This window comes from Phascolarctos cinereus, unplaced genomic scaffold (genome assembly GCF_003287225.1).
Source record: "Phascolarctos cinereus isolate Bilbo 61053 unplaced genomic scaffold, phaCin_HiC Scaffold_4;HRSCAF=312, whole genome shotgun sequence".
NCBI classification, from domain to species: Eukaryota; Metazoa; Chordata; class Mammalia; order Diprotodontia; family Phascolarctidae; genus Phascolarctos; species Phascolarctos cinereus.
In genome coordinates, this window is record NW_027555847.1 from 247,957,347 (window position 1) to 247,971,746 (window position 14,400).

The following is a 14,400-nucleotide window of genomic DNA, read 5'->3' on the forward strand; positions in this document are numbered from 1 at the left end:
CCTGAGCCAGGATCCTTAACAGGAAGGCCCAGAGCGGTCGGAGGCCACTGGAGAAGGCCCCTCCATCACACCCTGAGGCTCAGTGTCAGTCCTGTTACTCTCCCCATCCCTTCTTCTTACCTTGCTGTTGGGGCTATTTGGGTTGGTCCGCTTCTTGCCAGAAACTCGGCTCTTACGAATTCGCCGGAAGGACTGTCTCAGGGACTTCTTCAGGGACTTGACCCTGGACAGGGGCCCCTCCATGGCTAAGGAGTCGTTGGGATGAAGGGTGCACCTGGGATGGATTCAGGAAGCTCACTCACCTCTCTGACCAAGCTGAGGGATCAACAGGGAATTTGGGAGCTATTCAAGGGTGGGTTAGAGCCGATACACAAAAATTTTCAGGATGGGCATGTACACCTTGGAAACCGGCAAAGCTACACACAAATCAGGGCTTGATTTCATTGTGGTCCCCTTAACAATTGTTTTGTTGACTCTCTAGTCTTAAGAAAGTGATGGATAACAATGCAGATTAAACATAAAAGTATATCATGCATGCATCTTCCCCTACTTCCTCTGGAAAGCTGGTTGTTAAACATTTACCAGAACACCCAGAACCGGGGCTATTCCAACTTCTCAGTTCTTTCTTCACATTCCCACAAGTGAGATCTACCAGATGCTCCAGTAGGGTATGGGTAGAGGAAGTAAGTAGTCCTATTTCCCCTGGATTGTGACTGATAGATCACCAAGGAAGGCCCTGGGCTCAAATAACTTCCTCATCAGACTTTTCAGGAAACAAATTTTACCCTAGCAATTCATTCCTTTAGGTTAATTATTGTCTTCTCCTTGGCTTTTTTTTTTTAAATAATCCAGACCCCACTCTGGAAAGATTACTTTCATAACATATCAGAACTAGAAGGCATCTTAGATGATCCAGTCCAATTGCCTTATCTTATTACTTCTTTGGATTAATTTTATTTTTTTCTTCTTGACTGAGGGAGGCCTTAAGAGGGTAACTGACTTGCCTAAGGCAAGGTGTGGAATCACACAAGAATCAGGAGATGAGGATGGGGATGGGGATGGGGGCAGAGGGGAGCTATGGATGCTACAGAGCTTAAACCAGGCAAGCCCTAGGATCTCAAGGGAAGAAAGTGAAAGCAGCAACTGAGATGGGGACAGGGTGAGCACTCAGAAAAATGTTTATGTAGTTTTTCCACTCAAAGGAGTGGCTAGATGCTAGATGGAGCATTGGGCCTAGAGTCAGGAAGACCTGAGTTCAAATCTGGCTTCAGATACTTACTACCTGTGTGACTCTGGGCAAGTCACTTAACCTCTGTTTGCCTCAGTTTCCTCACCTGTAAAATGAGGATAAAAATAGAAGCTACCTCCCAGGGTTGCTGTCAGAATCAAATGAGGTAATAATTGTAAACTGCACAATTTCTAGCGCATAGTAAACACTAGAAATATTATCTATTATTAGGACTATTATTTTCTTAAGAGAACTCTTTCCCTTTCTTTCCTCACTGATTCTTTCTCACTTCTAAAGGTCTGTTTTCCACCCTCATCCCAGCCAAGCAAATGCATATCCTGCGTTCCATTCCTTTGGGTCTTACTCTTGGCTGGCTGACTTAGAAAAAATAAGAGCCAATAAATAGATATTAGATGTGCACTGATAACAACCTAAGAGGTACTGAAACTAGAGATTTTTAAGAGTCAGAAAAATTTTAAAAAGCCAAAGGAATGAAACTCTTATGGTACTATGACAAACTAGGGGAAAAAATTTTCAGACAGGGGTTCTGCCCAGACCATTTACGAACACATTTTGTAGGTAGCCACCTTTTGGCTCTATGCCAGATTTGCTCTTCATAGAGAAGGGATTGGGGCAACTAGGTGGCTCAGTGGATAGAATGCTAGACCTGGAGTCAGGAACACCTGAATTCAAATCTGACTTCAGACACTGACTAGCTGTGTGGCCCTGGACAAGTCACTTGACCTTGTTTGCCTTAATCCATTGAAGAAAGAAATGGCAAGAAATTGCCAAGAAAACCCCATGGACAGTATTAGTATGATACGGTCAATGGGGGTAACAAAGGGTCAGACATGCCTGAACAACAACAGAGAAGGGGCTGGTATGAGCTGATGGCCAGCAGGGTTCTGACTCTCAGCTTTGGCCAGGCAGGAGGGCGTCTGCCCAGCAGGCAAAGAGGCAGGCTTGGGGAAAAAAGGACAGACAATCTTTGGGTTTGGGCTGGAGTTCCCAGACCACAGAGGGAAGGAATGGTGGTCAGTTTCTGTTTTTCCCATTGCTTAGGCTGAACACATAGCCTTCTGGGATGAGAGAGGGAAGAGAAAAAAACTCCTTTGGACACCTCAAGCTCAAGGGTGGCCCTTGCTAATTTTCCACCTGGCCCTGGCACTTTAAGCTTTCCCATAAGCTGTTACAGCCATAAGGCAAAGAAAGTCTCACTAGGAGACACTAACACCTTGTAAAATTCCTACTGAGAAGTGCTTCTTCTAGATAGCCGAGGGCCTAAAGGTCATGAGGAGCCCAGCAGGAGCCAGCAACAACTTTCAGCAAACAGAATGGCCGCCTTCCGCTGGCTGGCAGCCCCATACCTGGTCAGCACTGGATTCCGGCGGTGATAGTCAAAGAGTCCAAAACCATGGCTGGTCCCCAAAGGCAACAAGGTTCCACTCGGAATGCAGGGTGATTGCTGTCACAGCAGCCGGGGGCAGGCACTGCACCAGCACGGTGGGCTGGAAGCCTGGTGGAAAGGCCAGGGAGCCATTCTTGGGGCTCAGCTGGTCATGGCCCTTCCAGGTGAAGCCCTCCCGGTCCTGTAGCAGGTCCATGGTGGCGACGCTGACCTGGTGCTCGGACTTCTCATCACTCAGCTCCATGACAAGTACCTGGTCGGGGTGGGGAGGCACAGGAGGGTGAGAGGTCATCTCTCCTTGCTACCACTTCCATCCCGCTTCCTCAAAACCTTGCCCCCCCCTTCTCCCAAGGTTTGTCAGGACTTCCTTCCTTCCTTCCTTTTTCTTTCTTTCTTTTTGTTTTGGCAATTGGGGTTAAGTGACTTGCCCAGAGTCACACAGCTAGTAAGTATTATGTTTGAGGCCGGATTTGAACTCAGGTCCTCCTGACTCCAGGGCCAGTGCTCGATCCACTGCATCACCTAGCTGCCCCCCAGACTTTTCTTTGCAACGTTTCCTGAATCTGTCCTCCCCTCTTCCTTGTGACCTCTTTCACACCTTCTCACTTGGACTATGCAATAGCTTTCTTACTCAAATACCTACCTATTCAAATCCGACTTCCTGCAGAAGTCTTTCCTGATTACTCCTATCCTCCCCTCCTATATTCCCAGTCTTCTTCCTTTTTAGAAAATTTTTATTAATTTATTTTGATTTATCAATAATCACTTCCATAAGCTTCCCAGTCCTCTTAACATCTTACTCTCTAAAGCACACTCTTCACTCCAATGACACTGGCCTTCTGGCTGGTCTACAAACAAGACACTTCCATCTCTTGGCTCTGAGTATCTTCTCTGGTTGTCCCCTGGGCCTGGAACGCTCCCCCTCCTCTGCTCTGACTACTGACCACCCCCCCCCCCATCCTGGCTTCCTTTAAGTCCCAATTAAAATCCCACCTCCTAGAGCAAGTCTTCCCAGTGCCTTCCCTCTGTTAATTATTTCCTATTTATCCCACATATAGCTTGCTTTGCATGTAACTGTTTGCATGTTGTTTCCTCCATTAGATAAGCTCCTTGAGGGCAAGGATTGTCCTTTACCTCTTTTTGTATCCCTGGCGCTTAGCACAGTGCCTGGCACATAGTAGGTGCTTAATAAATGTTTACTGAATTAAATTGAATTCGACTGAGTCCAGTCCTCTCATTTTATAGTAGAGGAACTGACATTGAGAGAGATTAAATGACTTGCCTATGGTCACAAAACTTATAAAAGTGTCTGAGGCGGGATCCGAAACCAGGTTTCTCTGACTTCAAGTGAGAAGTTCTGATGCTCTGCTATGCAGCTCCACTGGGCAGAATCTGATTCACAGCACTTAGTAGGTCTTTGAGAAGGATGTTGAATGAAGGGGTAACTGAAGACAGCCTGCTCTCTCCAGAGCCCGGCTGGTCCTTTACCCACCCCTTCCAAAGTCTCCATCCTAAGACCTCACGCTAGGATCTGACCGAAAGAACCTCTTACCTGTCCCGCGGTGCCTGCCACCACCATCTTGGCTGTGTATTTACACAGAGATATTTTCTGAATGCCAAGCCGGGGGTCATCGCTGTAGGGGTCAAAACACCCCACCTGAACGGACAGATCAAGGAGAAGAGAGGTCAGAGGAGGGGCATGAAGAATAAGGGTATAGCCACACAGGCTGCTAAATTAAAATGCTTATGCTTCGTGGCCCCCAACTCTGCATTCCCCCACCCCTGAGCTGTGCAGCCCCCAAAAGATGCCAACAGCACCACGGTATCATGCCATACTTGATGTAGTTATTGAGCAGAAGTTTAAAGGCAGATGGGCTCATGTTTGTTGAAGATGTTAAGAGCACACACACAAAAAGACACTCTATGGTCGAGAGCCTGTAAGGCTGAATTTTGCTGAAATCATTTTAAAAAAAAGGTAATCCACAAACAATAGATGGTGGGATCTCCTAGGCTCTGTACCACTCCTGGGTGACTGTGAAGGTGGGGTCTTCCATAGAAAGTCTGCAAAAGCCTGTCTGTTCACTTCTTATCTTTTCAGGAAGAATGCCTTTGATGCCCACGGATTGTCCTCGGATAGTTTATAAAAACAAGAAAAAGGTAAGACTGTAATTTAGGGTTGCTGGCTCCTGTTACTCTTTTTTTCCTTTGGTAGGGAGACTAACAGAATTTTTCATGACCTTTTCTATTCTTTTGGAATCTTCACAACTCTTTCCAATGTCCTGAAGGGTCAGTCTGAGCATCTTCTCCGGCTATCCCCTGGGCCTGGAACGCTCTCCCTCCTCTGCTCTGACTATTGACCTCCCTGGCTTCCTTTAAACCCCAACTAAAATCTCACCTCCTACAGCAAGTCTCCCTAGTGCCTAGGAGGGTCTTTAAAACTACCTTCTCACACGAATGCACTGTTGGTGGAACTGTGAACTGATCCAACCACTCTGGAGAGAAATTTGGAACTATGCCCAAAGGGTTATACATAAAACTGCGCCTAGCCTTTTGATTCAACAACACCACTACCAGGTCTGTATTCCAAAGAGATTTTTAGAAAAAGAAAAGGAAAGGGACTATTTGTACAAAAATATTCATAGCAGCTCTTTTTGTGGCGGCAAAGAATTGGAAATTGAGGGGATGCCCATCAACTGGGGAATGGCTGAACAAGTTGGGGTACATTATTATAACGGCATACTATTGTGCTATAAGAAATGGCAAGCAGGCTGATTTCAGAAAATCTTGGAAAGACTTACATGAACTGATGCAGAGTGAAATGAGCAGAACCAGGACAACATTGTACATAGTTAACAGCAAGTTTGTATGATGATCAGCTGTGAATGACTTCAGTTATTCTCAGCAATACAAAGATCCAAGACAATTCCAAAGGACTCCTGATGAAAAATTCTATTCACCTCCACAGAAAAAACTGATGTTTTCTGAATACAGACTGAAGCATACTATGTTTCACTTTATTTTTGGGGTGTTTTGGTTTTTTTATTTTGGTCTGTATTTTCTTTCACAACCTAATATGGAAATATGTTTTGCATGATTGCACACGTATAACTTCCATCAAATTGCTGACTGTCTCAGGGAGAGGGAAGTAGAGGGAGGGAAAGAAGTTGGAACACAAAACTTTTTAAAATGATTGTTAAAAATTGTTTTTATGTGCAATTGGAAAAAATTATTTTAAAAAACCACCCCCATGCAGATGTCTTCTGTGCATTCTGGTACTCTTCCCAATGATCCAGTTCCACACATGGAACATCAGTTACTGAGAAGCTGTGATCCAAAGCTGTAGTAGTTCTTATTAGCATTGATGAGAATAAATTACCATCAAAATGCTGGCAGGTCTCTTTGAATTCATGTCTATTTTGTCATTAAGATCATAGAGACAGAGCTGGAAGGGATCCTAAAGATCATTTACTCCAATTCCCCCATTTTACAGATGGGGAAACTGATACCCAGAGAGGCTTCTTGTCACAAGGTCGCATAGTTAAATGGTATGGCTGAGATTTGAACCCAGGGCCTCTGGAGCCTGTCATCTTGACACTGTGCCACCCTTGCTCCTTCCAGCTGTATCTACGAATGTTCTAAGGATAAAATGGTTATGCGGCCCACTCCAATTGGCAGAAACTATTATCAGGGTCTTTTTCAGTTGTTATTGTTGTTCAGTCATTTTCAGTCATGTCCAACTCTCCATGACCCCATTTGGGGTTTTCTTGACAAAGATCCTAGAGTGGTTTGCCATTTCCTTCTCCAGTCAGGGTCTTTACCGTTGTCCGTTTTTGAAGATAGGTGGCAAAGTGGATAAAATGGGTCAGAAAGACTCATCTCCCTAAGTTCAAATCTGCCCTCAGACACTTAGTAGTTGGGTGACCCTGGGCAAGTCACTTTTCCCTGTTTGCCTCAGTTTCCTCATCTGTAAAACGAGCTGGAGAAGGAAATGGCAAACCACTCCAGTATCTTTGCCAAGAAAACCTCAAGTGGGGTCCCAAAGAGTCAGACATGACTGAAAATGACTCAACAACAGCAAAATTTTTTGAAGAGTTGACGGCTCCTTTTAATCAGGGCCAGGATTACGCTGCTGTGATTATACAGTGTCTTCTCATCTCTACCTTCTCTTCTAATTTGGCCCTTTTACTGCAGCTCACACCAGTGGAGGCTGTGGATTGCATTTCAACAGCTGACTCTGAATAACTCCCCTATCAATAACCAGTCACTTTGGTCTTAATGGCCAACTTCCTTTCTTACTGTGCTGTTTTGAGCCTCTCCCTGTCCTGTGCTTTTAACTCTTCTCCAATCGATCTTCCTAAAGCCTAAGTGTGACTCTGTCACACACACACACACACACACACACACACACACACACACACACACACCCCACTTGATAAACTCCAGGGGCTCCTTATTACCCCCTGGATCAAATATAACATTTTCTGTTTGACTTTTAAAGCCCTTCATAACTTGGCCCCTTCCCATCTTTCCAGTCCTACATCTTACTCTCCTCCATGTACTCTATCACCAACACTGGCATCCCTGCTGTTCCTTGCACGAGACACTCTATCTCAGGGGCAGGGAACCTTCAGCCTCGAGTCTACATGTGGCCCTCTAGGTCCTCAAGTGCGACCCTTTGGTCTATCTTGTGACTTTCTGAATTTTCACTGGCAGTCCCCAGGCCTGGAATTCTCTCCCTCCTTGTCTCTACCTCCTGACTCCCTTCAACTCTCCGCTAAAATCTCAGACATGTAAGAAGCCAGTCTCTGTTCAAGCTAGTGCTTTTCCTTTGAGATTACCTCCAATTTACCTTGAATGCATCTTGTTTACACGGTTTTACCTAATAGATTCTGAGCTCCTTCAGGCAGGCACTGCTTTTGCCTTTCTTTATATTTCCAACTCTTAGCACAGAGTAGGCACTTAGTAAATACTTGACGACTCTTCTTAATGAATTTTATTGCCTTGGGGCACGTGATGAAAACAAGTTCTTTATTCACTTCTCGGAGGTGAGCTCTGGAGCTGTCCTTCCACTGAACTGCTACTACCTTATATCTCTAGTTTCACTTAAAATGAGAAAGTCAATCCTGATGTAGCACAACGTGCCCAGGAGTGCATCAACTCATTTATTGTTGGGCCTCACATTTACAGCATCCATGACTAAATCAATGTTTTTTAGGAAGTGTAAAAACTGACATGCCCTCTTTTTACCACTTGAAAACCTGTCAGAATGGAAGAAGGAAGCACATAGGTCCAAAGGCTATTACTTTTGTAGTTTTTCTACATTTCACAGGTTGCTGTGCCTCCCAAATCCATGAGTTAGTAGCTAAAATTCTGGTGATAAGCTTCTCTTCATTCACCCAGGCTCAAACAGGGCATCTGTTGCTACAACCACACTTGAAGCCTTTCCAGTACTCACACTGCACATAGCAGTTTTTCCATAAGTGGAGCCTCTCAGAACCCACTATATCCAAAACATAAATGAGACTTTGGAGGGGAGATTTTGTGGCGATTCTTTAGGAATAATAAGTCCTACAAAGCACACTTGTAGCCTGAAATGAGTGACAACTGGAGGTAGAATAAATCACCTAGTTGTGATGGCCAGGGGAAGAGGAGCAGATCCCAGAATAAGGCATCTAATTATGATGGCGGTGGTAGTAGAAGTTACATTTGTCACTTGTTTCACTCAGATGGACTCTAAACTTGGGAAGTCAAGTAGTGTCAGGGACAAGGAAGGTCAGGAGGGCTCACTGCCCCAAACTGTTTGCTGTTTAGTCATTTTTCAGTCATGTCCAATTCCTTGTGACCCCTTTTAGGGTTTTCTTGGCAAAGACACTGGAATGGTGTGTCATTTCCTTCTCCAGCTCATTTGACAGATGAGGAAACTGAGGCAAATAGGGTTAAGTGACTTGCCCAGCTAGTAAGTGTCTGAGGCCAGATTTGAACTCAAGAAGATGAGTCTTCAGGGAAGATCAAGCCTTAAGAACAAGGGCAAGAACTCTTTTGATCATTTCTAGGATCCTTGGGAAGTTGGCCCATGGAGAAAGTCTCCTAGATTAGTGCTGGGAAGTTGACCACCCTAGCTGCCCTATCATTCCCTTTGAGGGTCAGTGATAGGAAAAAGCAAAGGGAGACATCACCTTGTAGAAGGAGCAGATCTCCCAAAGAGTCTGAGATAAAGGGGACAGGGTTTCTTCTGAAGGTGAGTCCCTCAAGGGGCCATGGTGGCAGGGAAGGTTATTTTGTGAAAGGGGTGGAACAGTTCCTCAGTGGGCACAGAGTGGAGGGGGTTCCACTGGGAAAGAGAGGGGCAAGTGCTTAGGGAAGGGGGAGAAATGAGAAGGGCAAAGTCACCTTGTGGAAAGGGGGCCATTCCTCCTCGCTGGCCTGGTTGAGGCTGTCTGTGTGCTCGCAGTCCGTCAGGAAGATATTAGCTGTTCCCAGTTTGTAGAGCGGCCTCAATGACACTCCTGAGGCATCCCAGAACCGTACTGTCCCATCCTCGTGGCTGAGGCGGGGAGGAGAAAGGAAAGATAAGTCACTGCCCCCCTAAACAGAGAAGGAACAGGAAGAAGACCAGGGGAAATGAGGTTCTTAGCCCCAAAGCGACTTGCTATCCTCACCCTGGAACCCCTACAGGCCGCCAGGTCTGGCCTACCAAGTTGGGAGCTGGAGAGTAAGCAGCATTTTGTCTGTCAACGCTGAGTCTAAAGCACATTTAGTGAATTTCCTGGGCTTCCAGGAGGCATAATTATCCAATTAGCAGCAAATTAGATGAGGATTTAAAAACTGACAGCAAAGCCACAAGGATCCTATATAGCAGCCAGCTGGAGACAATGGCCATCCTCTCCCTTTTGAGGAGGGAAGGAAAAGGCTGAGAGGCAGTAGGCAGTGACTCCAAGACCTCTTGACGACCTCCACCTGATGGTGAGGCCCTCAACAGAAAAGCCGCTCCTCCCTGCTGCCACTGACATTCATCCATGTGTCTGAAGTCACATAGGTGGCAAAGTGGATAGAGTGCTAGAAAACCTGAGTTCAAATCCTGACTCAGACCCTGACTAGCTGTGTGATCCTGGGCAAATCACTTAAAGTCTGTTTGACTCAGTTTCCTCAACTGCAAAATGGGGATAAGAATAACCCAATAAGGGTATTATGAGGATCAAATGAGATATTTGTAAAGCACTTAGGGCAGTGACTGGCACATAGTAGGTACTTTATAAATTGCTGTTCCCTTCCCTCCCCAAAGCCCTTCTGAATCCATTTCTACTCCTAGACTTTGCAGGCTTTTGGGGTAATGAGTTCCATAAGTTTGTGTGTGAAATCTTATAGGTTGAGTCAAAAGCATGGACTGACTGCCATACAATGAAGTATTTATTAAGTACCTACTATGTGCCCAGTCCTGGGATGGACAGAGAGTAGAGAAACATAATACATGGTCCCTACCCTCTAGGAACTTAGTCTGGTTTGAGAGACAAACACCCATAAGATCAGGGGGACCTTAAGTTCTTGAAAGGTAGGAATGAAATTTTACTGTCCTGATGCTGGGCTGGATGTGAAAGAGATGGTTGATAAATATTGGTTCACACCAGGCTGTGTGCCAGTGGCTGATGTGGCTGGGGGTGAGGAGGGGTGGGGATGGATCTTGTCAGGACAGGAGATGAGGAGGCTTGGGCTGAACCTTGCTAGATGGGCAGGACGAGAGAAGGGCTTATAGACTGAGGAACAACTCTGGCTTATGAGAGGGACATCGATCAGGTGGAGGTTAGGTCAAAAAAAAGCAACAGGTGTCCAAGACTAGAAATTTAAGTTAAGGAGCAGGCTGAATCCTGACTTTTGACCACAACAACTGAAGGTCCTTGAGGGGAGGGGGTATGACTCATAATTATCTGGCTGCATTAATGTGATTTTTTTTGGGGGGGGCCACGGTTTGGCCATGTTCCTCATAGTGTCCATCTTCACAGGGAAGTTACTAAGTGCCAGGGTACAGGATGGAGAGGAGAAATGGGAAGGAGGGGAACCAGTTAGGAACTCCATTCAAACTGATTCAAAGGCACATGAGTTCATCAGGCGGCCAGAGTCAGGAAACAGGAAGTAAGGATTAGTTTCATTGTTCCTGGGATGGGGCTGAGTCACCTCTGCTGATGTCACTTCTTGGCAGGTTTAATCCTGTAGGAGGCTGAGACTTCCCCAGTTCCGGGAGAACCTCTCTTCCTGCCCCAGGGTGGCTTCAAATCCAGACTACCTCACTAGCAGAGACTCTCTTACCCTTGGGGCAAGGAACGGCTGGATTTTCAGGTCCCAGGAAGAAATGGGGAGAAAAACCAGCTCCCATTGTAAAAACAGAGCAATCTAAATAAACCTGTCCAAGAGAGGGCCCCCAGGGGCTCCAGGGAGGAGCCTGTTTCTTCTTGTGAAGGCTTGGCCTTGGGACCTAGGGAAGGGAAGGGACAGGAAGGATAAAGGAAGCCAGAAGGGCAGGTATCACTGGGATGGAGACCCAGCTTCTAACCCTGGCTCTACCACTCACTTTATAAATTTGGGTAAGTCATTTCTCTGGGCCTCAGTTTCTTTCTCAGTAAAATGGAGATAATATCTGCTCTGCCTCTTTCACAGGGCTGTTGAGAGACTCCAGTGAGATCGTAGATGGAAGAAGACACGTGGTTAATTATAAAGCACTACACAAGCCTTTAATGTATATTGCACAATGTGGCAGCAGGAACAGAATGCTGGACCTGGAATCAAGAAGGCTTGGGTTCAAATCCCACCTCTGACACTGTATGATCCTGGGCAAATCTTAAGTTAATTTCTCAGTTTCCACATCTATAAAACGGGGGTAACAATACCTGCAGTGAGAGGGGACATGGCACAGTGGACAGGGGATTGGCTTTGGCACTATTAAAGACCCAGGTTCAAATCCTTCTTCTGACACATTCTAGAAACATGACCATGGACAAGTCACTTGGGTCCCCAAGGCAACCCACCTTCTGAAAACAGTTAGAAATTGCTGATGTGGTGCCATGGATAGAGTAGAGTCAGGAAGACTCATCTTCCTGAGTTCAAATCTGGCCTTAGACACTTCCTAGCTGTGCCACCCTAGGCAAGTTATTTAAGTTTGCCTCAATTTCCTCATCTGTCAAATAAGCTAGAGAAGGAAATGGCAAACCACTCCTGTATCTTTGCTCAAAAAACCCCAAAACAAAACCCAAAAGGGGTCATGAAGAGTCACACACAACTGGAATGATTGTTGAGGGAGTATCAATATGTGGAGTTCCCCACATTTACAAAGTCAGAGGTCTGGACCAAAGGAAGGGGAAAAATAAGCCTGGTGTGCCAGCTTCATGGTGTTGTTGAATATCAAATGAGATAATATATGAAAAGTACTTTGCAAAACAAATGCCAGTTATTGAGATCACAAACAAGGGATGATTAATCTGGCTAAGGGCTAAAATTCAGCACTGCAATGGTCATTTCTGAGTCTTCCTCTGGGCAGTGGTGAAGATGCCCTCATGTCCAAACAACAGTCCCTAAATGAGGTCACACATCCATAATGATTTAGCAGAAGCCGTTCATTAAACTCTCGTACTCTGAGCTTCTCACTGGTCCTCACACTGTTCCCTGAAGGAAGTGGCACAGGAATAATTACAAAGAGGGGTAAGGTCCCTGATGAGGTCTAGAGGTTAGGTGTCCTGGAATCTCAAAATCACAAGCAGGTCCTCCTCAAAAGAATTTGACCCAAGCCTTCTTTCAGCCAAAAACACGGTTTATTGAAGATCTGCCATATTAGCCAGACTCTTAAGGAATCTGAGCATCTATGGGCTATTGGCTGGATTGTGAAAATCTGAGCATCTTAATGGAGACAAGATGGACGTTATATACAGCAAGACTGTGGGAGGGATCTAGGAGTGGCCAAGTAGTCTATGAGGTAATAGAATTCCAGAGAAATGGAGCCTAGATAGGACCAAAGGTGGGAAATGGCCTGGGGCCATAGGGAGGCAAGACAATGGAGGGCCAGGCTAGGTCAAAAATAACAGAATTGGGGGATTGGGTGTAGCCGGAATCATGGTCTCAGGGGAACACCAGAGATCTCCTTGATCAAGTGGGAGAATTCAAGGACAGTTCAAAGGTTTTCTAGGACCCATACCCCATCTGTCCCCTAAGAGATCAGTGGGAGAACCGGAGCTAGAACCCAAGTCTCCTGACCCCCAGGCTTGCAGTCTCTTCTAACATACCCTCCCCTCCTCCTTTTATTCAGATAGAGGGGAGGATTGCCTAATTATTGCTTTGAGGTGGCCTGGGTTGGGAGGGCATCACGTGATCCAGCTGGGTGGCAAGGGGGAGAGAGCGCTGAACATGGAGTCAGGAAGATGTAAGTTCAAATCCCTTCTCAGACACTATCTACCTGTGCAAGGGCAGCTAGGCGGTGCAGTGGATAGAGCACAGGGCCTGGAATCAGGACCTGAATTCAAATCTGACCTCAGACACTTCCTAGCTGGGTGACCCTGGACAAGTCACCTCACCCTGTTTGCCTCAGTTCCTCACCTGTAAAATGAGCTAGAGAAGGAAACGGCAAACCACTCCAGGGTCTTTAGAGTTGGACAGGACTGAAACCACTCAACAACAACAAAAATCTATCTGTGCAACCCTAGGCAAGCCAGTTCATCTGTTTGCTTTAGTTTTCTCACTGACAAAATGAATAAAATAAAATAAAAATAAATATAAAATATATCAATACATAAAACATTATATATAATGTATAGATTTTATATACAAATACATTAAATATAAATATAAATATTTTATATATAAATATATAAAATAGATTAAAATAAATAAAATAAAATAATTGTACCAACTTCCCAACACTGTTGTGAAGATCAAATGAGATAAAACTTGTAAAACACTTTGCAAACCTTAAAGCACCATGTTTAGGGGCTGCTGTTTAGGATGTGGCAAATGTTTAACTACCAGCTCTGGGGAGGGTAGTGTACATGACACACTTTTAAGTTTAATCTGTATTATTACATTTTCTCCATCACTTTCCTAAGTCCTAATCAACAAAACAATATATCAACCTCTGATTTGTAACATTTGCTGATTTCTGAGGAGCAAATGCTCACACAGTACATTTAACCATCAGCTCTCACGAGGTGGCTCCAGCACAGCCTTGGATAAATGTTTAGCTATTATTCCCGAGGTGGGAAACAGAATGGTACAGAGGCTGTCCCAACTTTTGTCTGGTGTGGTCTTCTGGATTTCCTGGTTTCAGTGAGAACAGGCTGGGGAAGGACCATTAAGAGATAGATCCAATCTCCAATCCCTCTTAGTTCTTGAGGAGGAAACCCTCAGGGGGGTCTCCCTGGATTATTCAAGGCTAATAGCCTGAAGCCCAAATGGAACTTGGCGTCAAGACCAGTGTAAATGGAAAGAGCCAAGAGGTAGAAGGAAGAAACAAGGCTCTGCCCTGTACCTTCCACTCGGTGAGACAGGAGGGTATAGAGGCAGATGGTGCCCTCTTGGACCACCTCACTCAACGGCATCCATGTCCAGGACAAACAACCTCCTGCCAAAAGCTGACATCTGTATAGCAGTTTAAAGTTTACAAAGCACCTTGCATGCATTATGCCATTCAATATGGTTCTCTTCATTTCACAAATGAGGACATGAAGAATTTGAGGGACTGGTCACCCCAACTCAAGGCAAGACGACTTGACCAGACTCAAGTCCAGAA

The 14,400-nt window shown here is 45.4% G+C and overlaps 1 protein-coding gene across 1 annotated transcript in view; it reads right to left on the reverse strand.

Moving 5' to 3' along the window:
- Positions 1 to 14,400, reverse strand: part of LLGL1 (LLGL scribble cell polarity complex component 1) — a 100,232-nt gene that overhangs the window by 19,095 nt on the left and 66,737 nt on the right. Inside the window, 5 exon segments of the mRNA XM_020967402.2 lie at positions 121 to 274; positions 2,596 to 2,654; positions 2,656 to 2,889; positions 4,189 to 4,293; positions 9,027 to 9,180. Coding sequence (XP_020823061.1) covers positions 121 to 274; positions 2,596 to 2,654; positions 2,656 to 2,889; positions 4,189 to 4,293; positions 9,027 to 9,180 — 706 coding nt within the window.